Below are 20,020 nucleotides of genomic sequence, written 5' to 3'. Positions count from 1 at the left end.
TGTCTTGCCAGCTACATTTCTCATAGTGATTCTTTCTTCATATAGAGTCATAGAGTCTCTGAGTCAGATCACTTTTTCTGGAACTGGTGTTGGTCTGAGAACGTGAGCATGTATTTTTTCTCTTGGGTTTTTGTGACGTTTCCTTTAAAATAAATTCATACATTATTAAAGTTAGAGAATTATTCAAACTGAGAGATATCATATCCCTTTGACCCCTATACTTTATTCTGTATAATAAGTATCCTTATGAATCCCCCCTGTGTTTTTGATAAAGAACTGACTACAGATACATGAATACAGTAAATGCATGAAAGTTGACTCCCCTTACATACCACCCCTGAGCACCTTTAAAATTTCCACCTCCCCACCCTCAACAAGTACTTTTTTTTAAAATCAGAAAAGGTGCCTCTATGCTTCTGGCCTTTAAGCCTCAAATTGCAAAGGAGCTACTTCAGTCTTTGCTTCTAGAAGTGCCTTTCCCTGCCAGGACTGCTTGTCTGTGTTCTGAGTTTTACCCAGTTGTGTTTGAGGGACTTGCAAATAAAATAGTCCCTTCTACTTTTTGAAGGAATAACATATTGAAGAGCCACCCAACCCATTCATAGTGGTCATTTTCCTTCAAAGACGTAAGTAGCCCTGTGCCGTCTGTCCTCCCAGCTTCCACGCCCGATGGACACCAACGTCTTAAGGTGGTGGACAAGTTAGGATTCGTGGATGAGCACTGCTAGTGCATCACTCAGAGGTACTTGTGCTATAATCCTCTGTCTTGTTGGAGTGTTGTTGGTCCTGAGGCTGTTAGTGAATCACCTGTCTTAACTAATCTAGGCCCGAACATGCCACTCCCTCCTGCCCCCATGTAGACCTTGTAATTGGACGCATTTCTGTTCCCTCTTGAGCCCAAAGGAGCTGTACTCTAGTCCCCTGTGCCACTGGCTTGATCGTTGCTTTCCCTGGAGAAGCCTCATTCACCACAATAGTTTATAGGTTGGATATCAAACAATCCATTCCTTCACACTTCAAACGTGGGATTGAAGTGTTGACAATGGGGTAAGAGCTGAAAAAAAATTAAATCCCAAACTTGACACAGCTCAAAAATAATGAGGCTAGTGTGACACCAGTTCTTCATGTAATTTCAGATCCGATATTTTCATGGTCTGAGTCCCCTTTTCCATTTCTAAAATATGACTTATTCTCTTTCAAATATCCTGGAGCTTACTTGATAGCAGTCTTCCCAAAGTAAATTGCTGAATCAAAACAGATCCAAAAATCAGTTCATCTAATTTAGTGAACATGTGTGCTTGGATGGTTTTTTGTTCGTTTGAGAAGTTAAATTCCTTCCCTGTTTTTCACTCTTAGAAAACTTTGTCACTACTATTTAATCAAGAAAGCTTTATGCATTTGGATTACTTAGAACTTTTCTTATTTTTAGGTCCCCAATTCTTCTTTTCAATTCTTTAAGATTCTGGACTCCCTATGTGTACCAGAAAGAAAAGGTCTTGTGAGAGAAAAGCACAGTTCTTCGATGTTCAATACTGAAACTCTATTTCCCCCCCAAAACCTGCATGCCTGCAGTTTTCACTGAAGTAGTTTTTTATTGTGGCAAAACATACATAAGCTTTGCCATTTCTAAGTGTACAAGGCTGCAGCATTAAGGACGTTTGCAATGTTGTGCAACCATCACCACCATCCATCTCCAGCACTTCTATCTTCCCCAGCGGAAAACTCTGTGCCTGTTAAACACTAACATTCCCCCTTCACTAGACTCTTAATAGCGAGAAGGGCTTTCTGTTTCAGCAGAGAACAATGAGCTCATTTCAGTGAATTCCAGGGCTACGGTCTACTAGAATAAGTAAGGGGAAGAGAGCCACCAACCTGCTTTGTGTGCCAAAATCTTTGAGTGACTACTGTTTGAATTATATTAAAACCTGCTGAGATTTTGTTTTGTTAGAACTTGGAAACATCTGCTCTGAGTCTAGGTCCTTGCTCAGTTGAGCTTGTCATTGTTTTTGAAACTCTGACTCAGCAGAGCTCCACCTAACTCTCAGAAAAGAGGGGCACAGCCATCTGTAACAAGCCACACACAGAGTAGGCTCCCCATCTCGGTGGCCATGCATGCCCTGTGGCTCCTAAATGCTCATGAACTTCTCCAGAGCTGCACACAGGGCTACGCTTAATAGCACATGGGCAGAAGGCATAGTTCAGGAGGAACACTTAGGTATGTGATCACCAGGTCCTGCCTGCAGGCTGGCTCTTGATGGAAAATAGCTGAACCAAAGGTTAGAGAGACTTGCAAAGAACATGAGCCAGAGGAAGCTAAGATACGGGACACGGCCGAAACGTTCATGAGTCAGAAGTCCCACTGCTTACACTTGGCCAAAATTCTTTCCATAATGCTAACAGGACCTTTGGCCAAGAAAGATTGGTTGGCCAACATTGCATCCACAGTCCCTATCTTTTGTTTGTATTTCTAGGTCACTCTGTAGCTTTTGACAGGCCTGTATGTGCCATCCTCTTGGTGTAACTGGCTCATGACAAATTAAATGGGTTATTAAGTGGTTTTCCCCAGAGGAAAAATAATTCATAACTGCCAGAGTTGCGTGACTGTAGCATCTCAGCTGCGATATCAAAAGAACCATGAGAGGTCTTGGGGAGCTCTTTCTGGAACCCCACCAGCTTCCTCTCACCCAAGGAAAACTACCCTCTCTGGATTGGTGGCCTGCTTGGGGACAGTAATCTTGATATGGCATTGGAATGCTACTCCTGAGAGGCTCAGGGCCATTACCTGAAGATCCTCATCTTCTTTGCTCCATCTATCATCCTGCATATCTGTTCTGAGAAAAATTCTTATGCGTATCTAAATTAATTTCATTTTGAAGATCTCATGACATGTCCTTTGCCCCCACCTCCCCATATTAAATGGAAACACCTAGTGTGTCTCAGATCAAGCCTGAGACCACCACCCCGACTCAGACAGGAAAAACACAAAGCTATGTTCAATTCCAGATGTGTAGCTTCTACGTTAGCCCATTCTAATATGGTCTGTGTTTTGTCCCCTACCACTCTTCCCACACTGAAATCGTTCTTTAGACAATAAAGTTTTACATAAAAGTGGTGATAGAGTTAAAACTAAATCTAAAGAATTTAAAAGGATAAAATGCTCATGACTTTAAGGCAAATAACTTTTATTACAATATGTTTGAATATTGTACAGGATTTATATTTATTGTAGTTAATACTTAGAGACTCATTAAAAAAATCTCAATTACGAATGAATAAATTTGTTTTTAACGTACAATTCCTTGGACTTCTACCTTCTTTCCACTGGGAACAAAGGTAGCCTGGAACTACTGTGTCTACGTTATAGTCCATAGAAAGAAGGGGAGGCGCAGAGTAGTAATTACACAGAAGTAGTGGATCTTTGACAAGCACACAAAAATAGCACAGTTTAACATAAGTAAGTAGACCCCAGGTCTCCTAACACTAGTTGTGTCCCTTAAGCATACAAGTGAGAGTTACTATCACCAGTGATCGTTATTAGTCTGTCTGACATTTACAGGCTTAATATGTTAGGCATCTCATAATAGAGAAGAGGACTTCAAAGAACATTTTATAAGAGGTTCAGAAATGCAGCAGCTGGAAATTTTCCTTTTCTGTTCTAAACAAATAATAATGTTGGGGTATTTTGTTTGTTTTTTTTCATATTCCCTAGGTAGCAGCTGACTTTATTTTTTATTGAAGAAGAGCTGATTTACAGTCTTGTGTTAGTTTCAGGTATACAGCAAAGCGATTCAGTTATTTTTTTTTCAGATTTTTTTTCCATTATAGGTTATTACAAGATATTGAATATAGTTCCCTGTGCTATACAGTAAATCTTTATTGTTTACCTAACTTATCCCTCGCCCTGCCCCCACTTTCCCCTTTGGTGACCGTAAGTTTGTATGTCTGTGAGTCTGGTTTTGTTTTGTAAGTGAATTCATTTGTATATATTTTAGATTCCACGTGTAAGTGATAGCATATAATATTTGTCTTTGTCTGACTTCACTTAGTGTGGTATTCTCTAGGTCCATCCATGTTGTTGCAAATGGCAATATTTCATTCCTTTTTATGGCTGAGTAATATGCCATTGCATATATACACCACATCTTCTTTACCCATTTCATCTGTTGATGGACACTTGGGTTGCTTATAGTGCGGCTATCGACACTGGGGTGCGTGTATCTTTTTGAATTAGAGATTTTGTCTTTTCAGGATGTATGCCCAGGAGCGAAATTCCTGGGTCATATGGTAGCTCTATTTTTACTTTTTCTTTTTTTAAATATTTATTTATTCGGTTGCGCCGGGTCTTAGTTGTGGCAGGCAGCCTCCTTAGTTGTGGCATGCAAACTCTTAGTTGTGGCATGCATGTGTGATCCAGTTCCCTGACCAGGGATCGAACCCGGGCCCCCTGCACTGGGAGCGTGGAGTTTCATCCACTGCGCCACCAGGGAAGTCCCTATTTTTACTTTTTTGAGGAACCTCCATATTGTTCTCCATAATGGCTATACCAATTTACATTTGCACCAACAGTGTAGGAGGGTTCCCTGATGATAGTCATTCTGATTGGTGTGAAGTGATACCTCATTGTAGTTTTGTTTTGCTCTATAAGAAGAAATAATGTTTAACAGTTCAGTAGGGAAATAAACTAATAGCTCCTGCTGAGTGGAATAGGGCAGCACCTGTATTATTCCAACCACAGCCATCAGAACCTTAAAAGTCTTTCCAAGATCCAGCATTATCTGATCTTCCTTTGTATGAGATGTTTTAGGGCATCCTTGAAGTATGAGGGATAAGACAAGGGTAAGTACTAAGTTCCCTTGTGCTTAATTAAATTTCAGAATAAGAAGAGGGACCACCTAGATCTCCTTGTTATACAAAAAGAAGTCAAGTTCGAGTTCACCAAAGGTCATGACGGATATTGGTTTTTCCCATATCTGAAAACCACAGAGATAGGAAAGAGAATGAAGCATCTGCCTGCATAAATCCTGTTTCTGTCTCACATGGGACACAAACAGGATTTATGCAGGCAGATGCTTTCTCTTTTTTGGACTCGTTAATGGCATCGGGTGTATTTGTTACTGTGCTTGCTCTTTATCCATTTTTACGTAAGTGTTCTAAAGTATATTTTTCAGAACCCCTAGATTTTTAAGAGACTCACTGCAGATTAATAACATCTACCTGACTGAGCACCATTCTTGCTTCTATAATATGAATTCTCTACCTTAGAAACAGTGATCTTTTGGATAGTCGAAATAGCTCAGATGGGAGAGCATTAGACTGAAAAAAACAGTGGCTTTCTTCTTCAAGGGGGATAATATTAGTAAAATTTTGGATAGATCCTGGAAAGCTTTTTCAAAGTTAATTCCATAAAAATGTGTGTCATTCTCAGTTTTTTATCACTTGATTCATTGGTACCAAAATATTCCTATTATCCTCTTCAGTAAATACAATAGAAGGTAATTTTCTTTCTCTTGTCCTATTTTTGCCTTTTGTTTAATTTTTTTAATTTAATTTTTATTTTATATTAGTGTATAATTGATTTACAATGTTGGGTTAGTTTCAAGTGTACAGCAAAATGATTCACTTATAAATATACACATATCCATTCTTTTTCAAGTTCTTTTCCCAAATAAGTTATTACAGAGTATTGAGTCGAGTTCCCTGTGCTATACAGTAGGTTCGTGTTGATTATTTATTTTACATATAGTAGTGTGTATCCGTTAATCCTAAACTCCTAATTTATCCCTCCCCCTGCCTTTTCCCTTTGGTAACCATAAGTTTGTTTTCAAAGTCTGTTTGTTTTGTAAATAGTTCATTTGTATCATTTTAAGATTCCACATATAAGTGATACCATATGATATTTGTCTTTCTCTGACTTACTTCACTTAATATGATAATCTCTAGGTCCATCCATGTTGCTGCAAATGGCATTATTTCATTCTTTTTTATGACTAATATTCCATTGTATATACACATTGTATATATGTACCACATCTTCTTTATCCATTCCTCTGTCAATGGACATTTACTTTGCTTCCATGTCTTGCCTATAGTAAATAGTAATAGTGCTGCAATAAACATTGGGGTGCATGTATCTTTTCAAATTACATTTTTTTTCTGGATATATGCCCAGGATTGGGATTGCTGGATCATATGGTAGTTCTATTTTTCATTTTTTAAGGAACCTCCACACTGTTCTCCATGGTGGCTCTACCAGTTTACATTCCCACCAACAGTGTAGGAGGGTTCCCTTTTCTCCATACCCTCTCCAGCATTTATTGTTTGTAGACTTTTAAAAAAATTTTATTGGAGTATAGTTGATTTACAATGTAGTGTTAGTTTCGGGTGTACAGCAAAGTGAATCAGTTATACATATACATAGTCCACTCTTTTTTTTTTTTTTTTTTTAGATTCTTTTCCCATATAGCCCATTACAGAGTATTGAGTAGAGTTCCCTGTGCTATACAGCAGGTCCTTATTAGTTATTTATTTTATATATAGTAGTATGTATATGTCAATCCCAATCTCCCAATTTATCCCTTCACCCTCTTATCCCCTGGTAACATAAGTTTGTTTTCTACATCTGTGAATGTACTTCTGTTTTGTAAATAAGTTCCATATATACAATGGAAGATTACTCAGCCATAAAAAAGTACAAAATAATGCCACTTGCAGCAACATGGATGGACCTAGAGATTGTCATACTGAGTGAAGTAAGTCAGACACAGAAAGACAAATATCATATGATATTGCTTACATGTAGAATCTAAAAAAAAAGGGTATTGTTTGTAGACTTTTTGATGATGGCCATTCTGATCAGTGTGAGATCATACCTCATTGTAGTTTTGACTTGCATTTCTCTAATGCTTATAGTGATATTGGGCATTTTTTCATGTGTTTTTTGGCCATCTGTATGTCTTCTTTGGAGAAATGTCTATTTAGACCTACTGCCCATATTTTGATTGGGTTGTTATTTTGATATTGAGCTGCATGAGCTGTTTGTATATTTTGGAGATTAATCCCTGTCGATCACTTCATTTGCAAATATTTCCTCCCATTCTGTGGGTTGTCTTCTCGTTTTGTTTGTGGCTTCCTTTGCTGTGCAAAAGCTTTTAAGTTTAATTAGGTCCTATTTGTTTACTTTTGTTTTTATTTCCATTACTCTAGGAGCTGGATCAAAAAAAGATTTTGCTGTGATTTATGTCAAAGAGTGTTCTGCCTATGTTTTCCTCTAAGAATTTTATAGTATCCAGTCTTATATTTAGGTCTTTAATCCATTTTGAGTTTATTTTTGTGTATGGTGTTAAAGAATGTTCTAGTGTCATTCTTTTACATGTAGCTGTCCAGTTTTCCCAGCACCACTTACTGAAGAGACTGTCTCTTCCCCGTTGTATATTCTTGCATCGTTTGTCATAGATTAATTGACCATAGGTGTGTGGTTTTATTTCTGGGCTTTCTATCCTGTTCCATTGATTTTTTGTGCCAGTACCATACTGCTTTGATGACTGTAGCCTTGCAGTATAGTCTGAAGTCAGGGAGCCTGATTCCTCCAGCTTCGTTTTTCTTTGTCAGGATTGCTTTGGCTATTTGGGGTCTTTTGTGTCTCCATATAAATTTTAAGACTTTTTGTCTAGGTCTATGAAAAATGCCATTGGTAATTTAATAGGAATTGCATTGAATCTGTAGATTGCATTCAATAGTATAGTCATTTTAACAATATTCATTCTTCCAATCCAAGGACATGGTATATCTTTCCATCTGTTTGTGTCATCTTCAATTTCTTTCATCAGCATCTTATAGTTTTTGGAGTACAGGTCTTTTGCCTCCTAGGTAAGTTTATTCCTAGGTATTTTATTCTTTTTGATATGATGGTAAATAGGATTGTTTCCTGTATTACTCTTTCTATCTTTTGTCGTTAGTGTATACAAATGCAACAAATTTCTGTGTATTAATTTTGTAACCTGCAACTTTACCAAATTTATTGATTAGCTCTAGTAGTTTTCTGCTAGCATCTTTGGGATTTTCTATGTATAGTATCATGTCATCTGCAAACGGTGACAGTTTTACTTCTTCTTTTCCAATTTGTATTCCTTTTATTTTTGTTTCCTCTGGTTGCCGTGGCTAGGACTTCCAAAACTCTGTTGAATAAAAGTGGTGAGAATGAACATTCTTGTCTTGTTCCTGCCCTTAGAGGAAATGATTTCAGCTTTTCACCACTGAGTATGATATTAGCTGTGGGTTTGTTATATATGACCTTTATTATGTTGAGGTGTATTCCCTCTATGCCCACATTCTGGAGAGTTTATCATAAATGGGTGTTGAACTTTGTCAAAAGCTTTTTCTATTGAGATGATGATCTGTTTTTTTTTTTTTTTTTTTTTTGGTGGTACACGGGCCTCTCACTGCTGCGGCCTCTTCCGTTGCGGAGCACAGGCTCCGGACGTGCAGGCTCAGTGGCCATGGCTCACGGGCCCAGCCGCTCCACGGCATGTGGGATCCTCCCAGACCGTGGCACGAACCAGTGTCCCCTGCATCAGCAGGTGGATTCTCAACCACTGCGCCACCAGGGAAGCCCGATCATTTGGTTTTTATTCTTCAGTTTATTAATGTGGTGTATCACAATGATAGATTTGCAAATATTGAAAAATCCTTGCATCCCTGGGATAAATCCCACTTGATCATGTTGTGTATGATCCTTTTAATGTATTGTTGGATTTGGTTTGCTAATATTTTGTTGAGGATTTTTCTGTTCATCATTGATATTGACCTGTAATTTGTGTGTGTGTGTGTGTGGTATCTTTGTCTGGTTTTTGGTATCAGGGTGATGGTGGCCTCATAGAATAAGTTTGGGAGCGTTCCTTCCTCTGCAATTTTTTGGAATAGTTTCAGAAGAATAGGTGTTAACTCTTCTCTAAATGTTTGATAGAAGTCACCTGTAAAGCCATCTGGGCCTGAACTTTTGTTTGCTGGAAGATTTTAATCACAGTTTTAATTTCATTACTTGTGATTGGTCTGTTCATATTTTCTATTTCCTCCTGGTTCAGTCTTGGAAGTTTGTACCTTTCTAAGAATTTGTCCATTTCTTCTAGGTTGTCCATTTTATTGGCATATAGTTGCTTGTAATAGCCTCTTATGATCCTATGTATTTCTGTGTTGTCAATTGTAACTTCTTTATTTCTAATTTTATTGATTTGAGCCCTCTCCCTTTTTTTCCTTGATGAGTTTGGCAAAAGGTTTATCAATTTTGTTTATCTTTTCACAGTCAGCTTCTACTTTCATCAATCTTTTCTATTGTTTTCTGCATCTCTATTTCATTTATTTCTGCTCTGATCTTTATTATTTCTTTCATTCTACTAACTTTGGGTTTTGTTTGTTCTTCCTTCTCTAATTGCTGTAGGTGTAAGGTTAGGTTGTTTATCTGAGATTTTTCTTGTTTCCTCAGTTAAGACTGTATCACTATAAACTTTCCTCTTAGTACTGCTTTTGCTGCATCCCACAGGTTTTGGATCATCGAGTTTTTGCTTTCAGTGGTCTCTAGGAGTTTTATTATTTCCTCTTTGATTTCTTCAGCGATCCCTTGGTTGGTTAGTAACATATTGTTTAACCTCCACATTTTTGTGTTTCTTACAGTTTTTTTTTCCTTGTAATTGATTTCTAATCTCATAGCATTGTGGTCAGAAAAGATGCTTGATATGATTTCAATTTTCTTAAATTTACTGAGGCTTGCTTTGTGACCCAGTATGTGATATGTCCTGAAGAATGTTCCATGTGCACTTGAGAAGAATGTGTAGTCTGCTGCTTTTGGATAGAATACTCTATAAATATCAATTAAGTCCATCTGATCTAATGTGTTATTTAAGGCCTGTGTTTCCTTATTGATTTTTCTCTGGATGATCTGTCCATTGATGTAAGTGGGGTGTTAAAGTCCCCCACTATTACTGTGTTACTGTCAATTTCTCCTTTTATGGCTGTTAGCATTTGCCTTATATATTGAGGTGCTCCTATGTTGGGTGCATATATATTTACAATTGTTATATCTTCTTCTTGGATTAATCCCTTGATCATTATGTAGTGTCCTTCTTTTCCTCTTGTAATGGTCTTTATTTTAAAGTCTATTTTGTCTGATATGAGTATTGCTACTCCAACTTTCTTTTGATTTCCATTTGCATGGAATACCTTTTTCCATCCTCTAACTTTCAGTCTGTATGTGTCCCTAAATCTGAAGTGGGTCTCTTATAGACAGCATATATATGGGTCTTATTTTTGTATCCAGTCAGCCAGTCTATGTCTTTTGGTTGGAGCATTTAATCCATTTACATTTTAAGGTAGTTATCAATATTATGTTCTTATTGCCATCTTGTCAGTTGTTTTGGATTTGTTTTTGTAGGTCTTTATTCTTCCCTTCATTTTTTGGTTCCCTTCTCTTGTGATTTGATGACTATCTTTAGAGTTGTATTTGGATTGCTTTTTCTTTTGTGTGTGTTTATCCATTGCAGATTTTTGGTTTTCAGTTACTATGAGGTTTTGATATAGCTGTCTATATATAGACAAGATTGAAATTAAGAGACCAGCAACTTAAAACAAATGCATTTCCAATATCCTGCATTTGTACTCTCCTCTCCTTCTCATGATTGCTCATTTTGACATCTTATTTGTGTGTGGATGATTTCCTACCTTTACTGTGTTTTTGCCTTTACCAGCAAGCTTTCCCATTCGTAATTTTCCTGTTTCTAGTTGTTGCCTTTTCTTTTCCGCCTAGAGAAGTTCCTTTAGCATTTGTTGTAAAGCTGGTTTGGTGGTGCAGAATTCTCTTAGCTTTTGCGTGTCTGTAAAGCTTTTGATTTTTCCGTCAAATCTGAATGAGAGCCTTGCTGGGTAGAGTATTCTTGGTTGTAGTTTTTTTCCCTTTCATCACTAAATATATCATGCCACTCCCTTCTGGCCTGCAGAGTTTCTGTTGAAAGATCAGCTGATAACCTTGTGGGGATTCCCTTATATGTTATTTGTTGCTTTTCCCTTGTTGCTTTTAATATTTTTTCTTTGTCATTAATTTTTGTTACTTTGATTAGTATGTGTCTCAGCGTGTTCCTCCTTGGGATTATCCTGTATGGGACTCTCTGAACTTCCTGGACTTGAGTGTTTCCTTTCCTACGTTAGGGAAGATTTAGGCTATAATCTCTTCAAATAATTTCTCAGGCCCTTTCTCTCTCTCTTCTCCTTCTGGGACCCCTATAACGTGAATGTTGGTGCATTTAATGTTGTCCCAGAAGTCTCGTGGACTGTCCTCATTTCTTTTCATTCTTCTTTCTTTATTCTGTTCCACAGCAGTGATTTCCACCACTCTGTCTTCCACCTCACTTATTCTTCTGCCTCATTTATTCTGCTAGCGATTCCTTCTAGTGTATTTTTCCTTTCAGTTATTGTACTGTTCGTCTCTGTTTGTTAGTTCTTTAAAGCTTCCAGCTCTTTATTAAACATTTTTTTGTATCCTCTCAGTCTATGCCTCCATTGTTATTCCAAGATCTTGGATCATCTTTACTATCATTACTCTGAATTCTTTCTTGGGTAGATTGTCTATCTCCATTTCACTTAGTTCTTCTGGGTTTTATCTTATTCCTTCATCTGGAACGTATTTCTCTGCCATCTCATTTTGTCTAACATTTCGTGTTTGTGGTCTCCGTTCCTCAGGCTACAAGATTGTAATTCGTAGTTCTAGTGTCTGCTCCCTGGTGGGTGAGGTTGGTCCAGGGACTTGTGTAGGCTTCCTGGTGGGAGGAACTGGTGCATGTCCACTGGTGGGTAGAGCTGGGTCTTGTCCCTGTTGTGGGCAGGACCATGTCAAGGTGTGTGTTTAGAGGTGGCTGTGAGCTCAGTACAACTTTAGGCACCCTGTCTGCTGATGGATGGTGCCAGGTCTTGGTGCCAAAATGGCAGCCTCTGGGAGAGCTCATGCCAGTGAGTGTTCTCTGGGGTGTCTGCCATCAGTGTCCTTGCCCCCATAGTGACCATAGCCTTGTCCCTGCAGGAGACTCTCCAAGACCAGCAGGTAGGTCTGGCTCAAGTTCATATGAAATCAGTGTATTGCCCTGGGTCCCAGTGCAGGTGAAACCTTGTGTGCACCCTCCAAGAATGGAGTCTCTGTTTCCCCCAGTCCTGTGGAGCTCCTGCACTCAAGCCCTGCTGGCCTTCAAAGCCAAATGCTCTGGTGGCTCCTGATGCCAGACCCCCAGGCTGGGGAGCCCGACGTGGGGCTCAGAACTTTCACTCCTGTGGGAGAACCTCTGCAATATACTTTTGCAGTCTGTGGGTCGCCCACCCAGTGGGTGTGGGATTAAATTATATTGCAAAAGCGCACCTCCTACCGTCTCATTGTGGCTTCTTCTTTGTCTTTGGGTGAAGAATATCTTTTTTGGTAGGTTCAAGTCTTTTTTGTCGATGGTTGTTCAGCAGTTAGTTAGTTGGGATTTTGGTGTTTTTGTGAGAGGAGGTGAGCTCAAGTCCTTCCTCTCTGCCATCTTGTCTCTCATCCCAGAATAGCCTTTTGTTTAAATTTTACTTTCCTAACTTCCATATGTCAAGGCTTCACACTTTATTGGGCGCTTACAAAGATATGTTTTTAAAGAGTACCTTTATCATGGACAAAAGAAAAGTATCTTTTTACTACTCCAGAGAGGCCTAAGAACATTTTGCTGGGCACTTGAATTCTAATTTGTTTCTCTTGATTAATAAATATCATTTGACTCTTCCAGGTGATATTTATTTCCTAAAATGCATGGCTGAGTTGGAAATGGACAACACGGTTACTAGTGTCCCTTCCAAATTAAAAATATGATTTTGTGCAAAACACCTTTCTGAAAGTAACATTTATTGAGTGCTTACCATGTGCCAAGAGGGCATGTTGAGTATCCTATTTAATCCTCAGATAATTTCAAGCTATTATTATCCCCATTTTACAGATGATGAAACGGGAAAATAGGATAAATAACTTGCCCAGGGTCACTGAGCTAGTAAATATCAGTCCAGGATTCTAACCCAGTCCATCTCATTCTCAAGTGCCCGTTCAAGACATCTACCTTCTTGCAGAGATATAGATTATGATTTTGTTACGGTCAAGGGGCTCATGTCCATTTTTTTCTTTGTCTTTCAGGAGATACAATATTCATCATTCTGAGGAAGCAGAAGCTGATCTTCCTGCACTGGTACCACCACATCACTGTGCTCCTGTACTCCTGGTACTCCTACAAGGACATGGTTGCCGGGGGTGGTTGGTTCATGACTATGAACTATGGCGTGCACTCCGTGATGTACTCTTACTATGCCTTGCGAGCAGCGGGTTTCCGAGTCTCCCGGAAGTTTGCCATGTTCATCACCTTGTCCCAGATCACTCAGATGCTGATGGGCTGTGTCGTTAACTACCTGGTCTTCCACTGGATGCAGCATGACCAGTGTCACTCTCACTTTCAGAACATCTTCTGGTCCTCACTCATGTACCTCAGCTATCTTGTGCTCTTCTGCCACTTCTTCTTTGAGGCCTACATTGGCAAGATGAGGAAAACAACGAAGGCTGACTAGTGTCGGAACTGAGGAGGAAGCCATAGCTCAGGGTCATCAAGAAAAATAATAGACAAAAGAAAATGGCACAAGGAATCACATATGGTGCAGCTAAAACAAAACAAGACATGAGAAAACACACAACCCAAAGCAGCTTAGGGATAATTAGGTTGAGTTAACCCAGTAAGTTTATGATCCTTTTTGGGTGAGGACTCACTGAGTACACCTCCATCTCAAAGGACTGCTGCTGGAAGACCCCATTCCCTCTTTATCTGTCAACTCTAGGACAAATGAGAACAAAAGTGGGCCAGAGGCAGAGAGAGAGAAAGAGAAGGCAAACAAAAGCTATTAACAGTATATGAAAAAAAAATGTATTTACTAAGTGTTATATTTCTCTAAGGATCAAAGAAGTTTACTTAAAAGACTGTGCGAACCCATACACACAATCCTTTCTAATCTTTTTTGACACTAAACTGGAGCCAACAGAAAAGATAAAAATGGAAGAGACACAGGGTGTCTATCTAGACCAATAATGCTTTTGCAAAAATGAAAGCCTTTTTAAGAAAGGTTGGCAGTTGTAGCCCCCATGAGAAAAGATGTCTTAATCACCTCCTGAGAAAATGGATATAAACAACTATATTTCAACTAAGAGAAAGGCTCGTTTCCCTTCATCGCACAGCCTCAGCCTAGTGAGTTTGCCAAAACCAAACGGGGCACAATATTTTTCCAGGGTTCTTCCTGGGAGGAAGGAAATAATGCAGCCCAGTTCCTAAAAGGGCAGCCCCATCTCAGAGCATTTCTGATAGTTTAATTAATTTCTACCCCTAAATGAGGTAGGAAGCATTATCCTTTGTTCTGTTGCCTCAGGCTTTCAAACAGAGGAGTAAATACAGAATAAAAAAGATACAGCTCAATCAAATGATTTGAAAAATCGACTCTCTACCACCTGTAAAAAGATGCAGCGCTGTACCGTTCTTGAGCTGGGAAAGAGAAAAAGACAGTGGGAAAGGAGCCGAAGATCAATATAATAGACAATAAGTACACCCCTCCCTCGGTGACTTCACACATATTCATAACTTTCAAATGAAACCCTGTGGTACAGTCCATATTTTCTATATTTTTGTGAATTTCAAACAACCTGCAGGGCTCTTCTTGATCTTGGGTAAACACTGTGTTTCTGCATCATCTGCATTTGCTCCCTGAGGCAATGCAGAGGTGTTTAAAGTGCCCTCTGCTGGTCGAGTGGAGATACTTTGACAAACACACTTCATGGCAAGTTTGGCTGGAACAGTTGACAACAAAGGGCCCCTTATAGACTTATTCTTCAAATTTTAAATGATATAAAATACTCACCATGTTTTTGGCCAAATCAGAAGACATTCTTCCTGCTTCAAGTCAGCTTCAGAAATTTTTTTAAAAGGGACTTTTGCTCTGGAACTCAGAAAATCGATTTATTAAGAGCCATATTCTTAAAAAAAAAAAAAGCTAGATAATATAATATCTGTAATATTTCAGTCCTTTTCAAGCCAAATAAATGTGTAAACATTCCTAGTATTTCAAAGAAGCAATTATGTCAAGTTGTTCAATGTGATATAATAGTATTCTCATTGGTTAAGTAGCTTAATGATTACACAAACTAGATGAAAAAATTAGGGGCCACTACACTGCATAGATTAGACACGCATAACCACACGTATAGGCACACAGATGAGGGGTCCACCGAACTTCAAAGCTCAAATGAATAGAAACACATTTTCTGGCTAGCAGAAAAAGAAGCTGTTGTTTATCTTTCTTGCTTTATTTGAGAGTGTACAGAAAAGGGATTTTTCAAATTATTTTTATATTATTTTAGCTTTAATTGTGCTGTCATTCATGAAACAGAGCTGCTCTGCTTCTCTGTCAGAGATGACAAGGGCTTTCTCAGCATCTCGTTTATGTGTGGAATTGAAAAGAATAAAATTTTATTCCATTCTGTGTGAATGGTCTGAACCATGAACAAAGAATCCGTGCAAACCAAGTCATGACTGATGGGGTGGAGGGCGGTGGGGGGGGGGGTATGCAGGGAAGGGAAGCTGTTACACCTGTGTTAAATTATTGTGAACAGTCTATGATGTCTTGACGTTGGTTCATAGATGAATTGATGGAGGAATGTATTATTTTTAGGGCAAAAACTGACACGAGCTGAAAAGATAAGGATCTATTAGTTATAGCAGGACCTAAGATGCAAATAATGTTATTTTGAGCTTTGAAAATACATGATACTGTGCAATAAGCTTTTTTTCTTAGAAAAAAAGCAGAATAATTAAAATGAGGAAAAGGCCAAATAACAGTTGACTTAAGCTCTAACTGGCCCTTCAGTTAAACTCAACTCTGGTTGATTTAATTATTTAATCCATTGATTTATCAGTGATCCTTTAATGCAGGTTAGAATAAGGAAATGAGCATAGACCTTAAATAGACCCTAAATGATGCTTCCAAAGCACTTTCATCTTGATACAGGTTCATACTTGTGTTCCCTTGTGAGATAATTTAGAATTTTTGTTTACAGATTGAATGTCTAATAAATAGTTTTAAAATTAGGTAAATATATCTAAACGCATTTCCGATGATTATCATGGGAGGGAAAAAGAAAACACACCTGTAAAAAAAAAATCTAAATTCTGGTATTACAGGTTCAGTATAATGTTTTTAACATCTCAGCTTAACTGCTTAATTATATCAAGATACAAGGCTGGACCACTAGCCCATGGCAAATCTGAAGCCTATCAGAGAACTGACTGCCACACAGAGAATCCTGCTGTCACTTAACATTCCAGAAAAACTTGGGCAGGCAGGTTTTTATAGCTGCCCCACTATGCTGCAATAGATTATCTTTCTATTGAAGATTTTCCACTGCATTCCAATTGCAGTTTGGTGAAAACATTCCTGGATTTAAAAAAAAATTTTTTTAACCAAACCTTCACACATAAATACATGCAATTTGATAAACAAGGTCTGAGCATCAACCCAAGTCTGAGTTTGCAGTGAAAACCTTTCTAGTGAGAAATGCTCTATTCATAGAGCAAGAGGTTTTATCTGCACCTTCTAGTTTTGCTCATGAAAAAAGAGCCACTACTATATTCATATTCAATATCAGGCCAATGTACCAAGTTAAAACCATGTACTGAGGCGATTATTCCAGGTAACTTACTCCCATCCTTCTAACCATACTCCACTATCAAAATGAGGGGGCAGGGACAATACAGCTGTATATGTTGCTGAAGGGGAAAGAAAAAATTGAGTACATCCCTCTCACTTCTCTCTACTAATGTAGCTCTGAGTCTAAAACTTTACTGAGTGGGGTTTCTGTAGAACTGAATGGAAGAACACTTCTAGGAGACCCACAGAATTTTTTTTTTTAATCAGACATGGTATCTTTATCATAAGATAAAAATTCACATAAGAATAACAAAGCACCTGGAGTCAACTACACTGGAGTATAAAGTTCCAGAAGTCTGGCCTGGTTCCCAGACTGCTGGGTTACCTGGGAGAGACAAGCTCAGGTTGCTATCTTTATTATGAGAGAATAGCGTCTCCTCAGACATAACTAAGTCAGCTCCAGCACATTCTGAGGGTTTTGTGTTTTTTTTTCCAGTTTGGTCAATGAATGAATCTTTAACACAGTCGTTGGATTGGCCACGTGCTGACTCAAGAGGGCTATTAGGAGAGTGGAGAAGGTCAAATAGACCACCTCCCAGAGTTCAGGAGTGCTTTGAGTTGTGTGTGCATGGTCCATGTCTGTCTCATAGACACTTATTTCCCCAAAAATGTTTCCATCCTGAAAAGTACAATTGTGTGAGAGTTTTATGATGAAAGTTTAGTGGTCCAATCTTTTTGTTTTCGATAATAAATATTTTGCTATCGATTTGGGATGGTAGTAGAGCCTATTTTCGTGCTGTGAGTCATTGTCTCCTGTAGCTTAACTTGTTCTTCTGTCCCTTTTCTATTTGTATACAAGACCCAATTCTTTGTGTCTGAGACCCCTCACCAACCAAAAGAGATTTTGCTAAGAATGCACCACAGGGTTTGGCCTGTGGTGCGTACTCACTCAAGTGAGAGCTGATAAAGCAATGATACTCTATTTTGTGCTGACAATCAGTGTGAAGTGTTAGGTCCCAGTCTTCCAATGAACCAAAGGCCTCTGTACGCTGGTACGCAATATTTAAGCAAAACAAGCATCAGTGCAGTTATAGTATTTTCTTGAATGCCAGTTGTAACACGCCAGTTATAAACATCCTCGAGTCACATGGCAGAACCCATAGCTAAAGAGACCAGTTAGGTACACCTGTGCAGAGCATCCGAGAATCTCCACAACCCTGCTGAATCACCAAGTTACCTGCTTCATCCTCAGACACTGAAAAGTCAGGGCTAGCAGAGGGGGGAAAAATAAGCCCCAGATTTCCCTTCCTCCTGAATTACACTTTACAAAAAGTGGGGTCTTCCCTGGTAGCACAGTGGTTAAGACTCCACCTGCCAATGCAGGGGACACGGGTTCGAGCCCTGGTCCGGGAAGACCCCACATGCCGCGGAGCAACTAAGTCAGTGCGCCACAACTACTGAGCCTGTGCGCCTAGAGCCTGTGCTCCACAACAAGAGAAGCCACTGCAATGAGAAGCCCGCGCAGCGCAACTAGAGAAAGCCCGCCTACGGCAACAAAGACCCAACACAGCCATAAATAAATAAAAAGTGAAACAAAAGTTATTCTAGCACTAAAGAGATAGACAGTGGGAACACACCCATGGCAGGGTTGAGGGGGATTAGGGAGCTCTTAAGAATGGCATTTTGGTTTTATGTTGAGCAGGCAAAAGTCTTGACATCAGACACACTTCACCGGAAATCCAGACCCCAAACTACATTGTAGTAAACATCTCCTAAAGCAACTGGTTAAATTAAGAAACTGGTCCCATAAATCAGGGTCAAGCCATATCTGCAACACATTTAAGCCAGGATTGCAAGGTCCTGACTCATGTTGGTATTGAAACGCTGTTATTTTCCCAATGCTTGGCGGCACTGGGGACTTTTCTCCCCAGTGGGCAGAATCTAGAATTCTCCAGAAGTAGCCCCATAAGGCTGCCCAAGCCTGTCCGATTCAGGCAGGTCTGCTCTCTTGGCGTGTTCAGGCAGGAGGTTGCTTGCTGCAACCTTGAAAACCACTGGAAGATTCAGCCTCTTGGAGGCCCCAGCGCCTCTGTTCAGATAAAAGCCCGCCCATATAAGCCTCACAGAGCAAATCACAGCAATGCTGGAATTGTTATTTTCAAGTGCTTATTTCACGACATTAAAAGAAATATTTTTTTCTGGTATATTAAAAATAAAATCATAACTTTTGATGAAAACTAAACTATGTTTCTGGCTTCTTTTCTCTCTTGTCTGGGCAATTCAAAGGGGGCGTCCAGGACACTAAGGGCTACTCAAAAATCTCACAAAGCCCATCCCACATTTGACTCCAATGTGTTCACGAAACACAGGTGAGTCCCTAAAACTCCTCAGTTCTCGAGCATAGCCCAGGAATGATGTGGTCCCCGGATACTGCTGATCAAAACCCCACAGGTGTCTAGTGCGCCCATGGTGTCATGGGTGTAACACTTCACATGTTCTCCAGACCTGAGGGCGCATCAGAGCAGTCCTCAGGGGCACATAGTCTAAATTGGATCCCCATTTTACCGCTGAGGAAAATTTGTTCGTTAGATCAAATGTCACAGAAGTAGAAGGAACGAGATGTGAACATAATCTCCTTAAATCCAATTTCACTGTAGCCATTCAAATTTTTTGAAAAGAAGTAGAGTATAAATGAATGAAATTCTGATGCTCAGCACTGAACTAGGAAGCACTTGGCCATGTCACTGGACAAAGTGTTTCAGGACAAAATGTGTGATCGGGCAAACAGGAAGCACAGCACCTCCCTCCGAGGAGGGCCCAGTACACACACACCTGCTGGCTACCAGCAAGGGGGATGCAGCCATCTACTCCCGGCTCCTACAGTTTGGCCTTCTTCTAGTGTTTCTGTATGTTTTATTGTATATGTTTCAGGTTAAGTGGTTCATGGCATTGTTTATGGTTTTCTCTACAGTGTGTACAACAGCAATGTCCCGACAGCATTTATATTTAAAACTAAGAACCTGTTATTTGTGAAGGTTCTCCACAGCTAAATTACTATGAACATGCCTGTCTCCTTCCACATCATCTCAGAATAAATTAAGACAGAACTTTCTATTTTATTTGTAAACCATCTAATGTATGTTCTTAACTCAGGGCAAAATGGGTGGGTGGGGAGAGGGAGACCCATACTGCACAGAAAGTTATTTTTATTAACTTCACCAAAAAAAAAAAGGAAAAGCAGAAGCAAACCTTAGGGGTGCTTCTCTTTTTGACAGGAGTCTCAGAACCCAATACA

The 20,020-nt window shown here is 39.3% G+C and overlaps 1 protein-coding gene across 3 annotated transcripts in view; it reads left to right on the top strand.

The window, feature by feature from the left end:
* ELOVL6 (ELOVL fatty acid elongase 6) overlaps positions 1–17,245 on the top strand; it is a 134,596-nt gene extending 117,351 nt beyond the window's left edge. For all 3 annotated transcript variants that reach the window (XM_060012889.1, XM_060012890.1, XM_060012888.1), the window contains one exon: positions 13,184–17,245. In XM_060012889.1, the coding sequence (XP_059868872.1) occupies positions 13,184–13,608 (425 nt within the window). In that variant the 3' untranslated portion in view covers positions 13,609–17,245. The remainder of the gene's footprint in view (positions 1–13,183) is intronic.
* Positions 17,246–20,020: the final 2,775 nt, after the last annotated feature.

This window comes from Delphinus delphis, chromosome 5 (genome assembly GCF_949987515.2).
Source record: "Delphinus delphis chromosome 5, mDelDel1.2, whole genome shotgun sequence".
Lineage (NCBI taxonomy): Eukaryota > Metazoa > Chordata > Mammalia > Artiodactyla > Delphinidae > Delphinus > Delphinus delphis.
The sequence above is the reverse complement of the archived record's forward strand: the minus strand, read 5'-3'. Positions and strand labels throughout refer to the sequence as shown.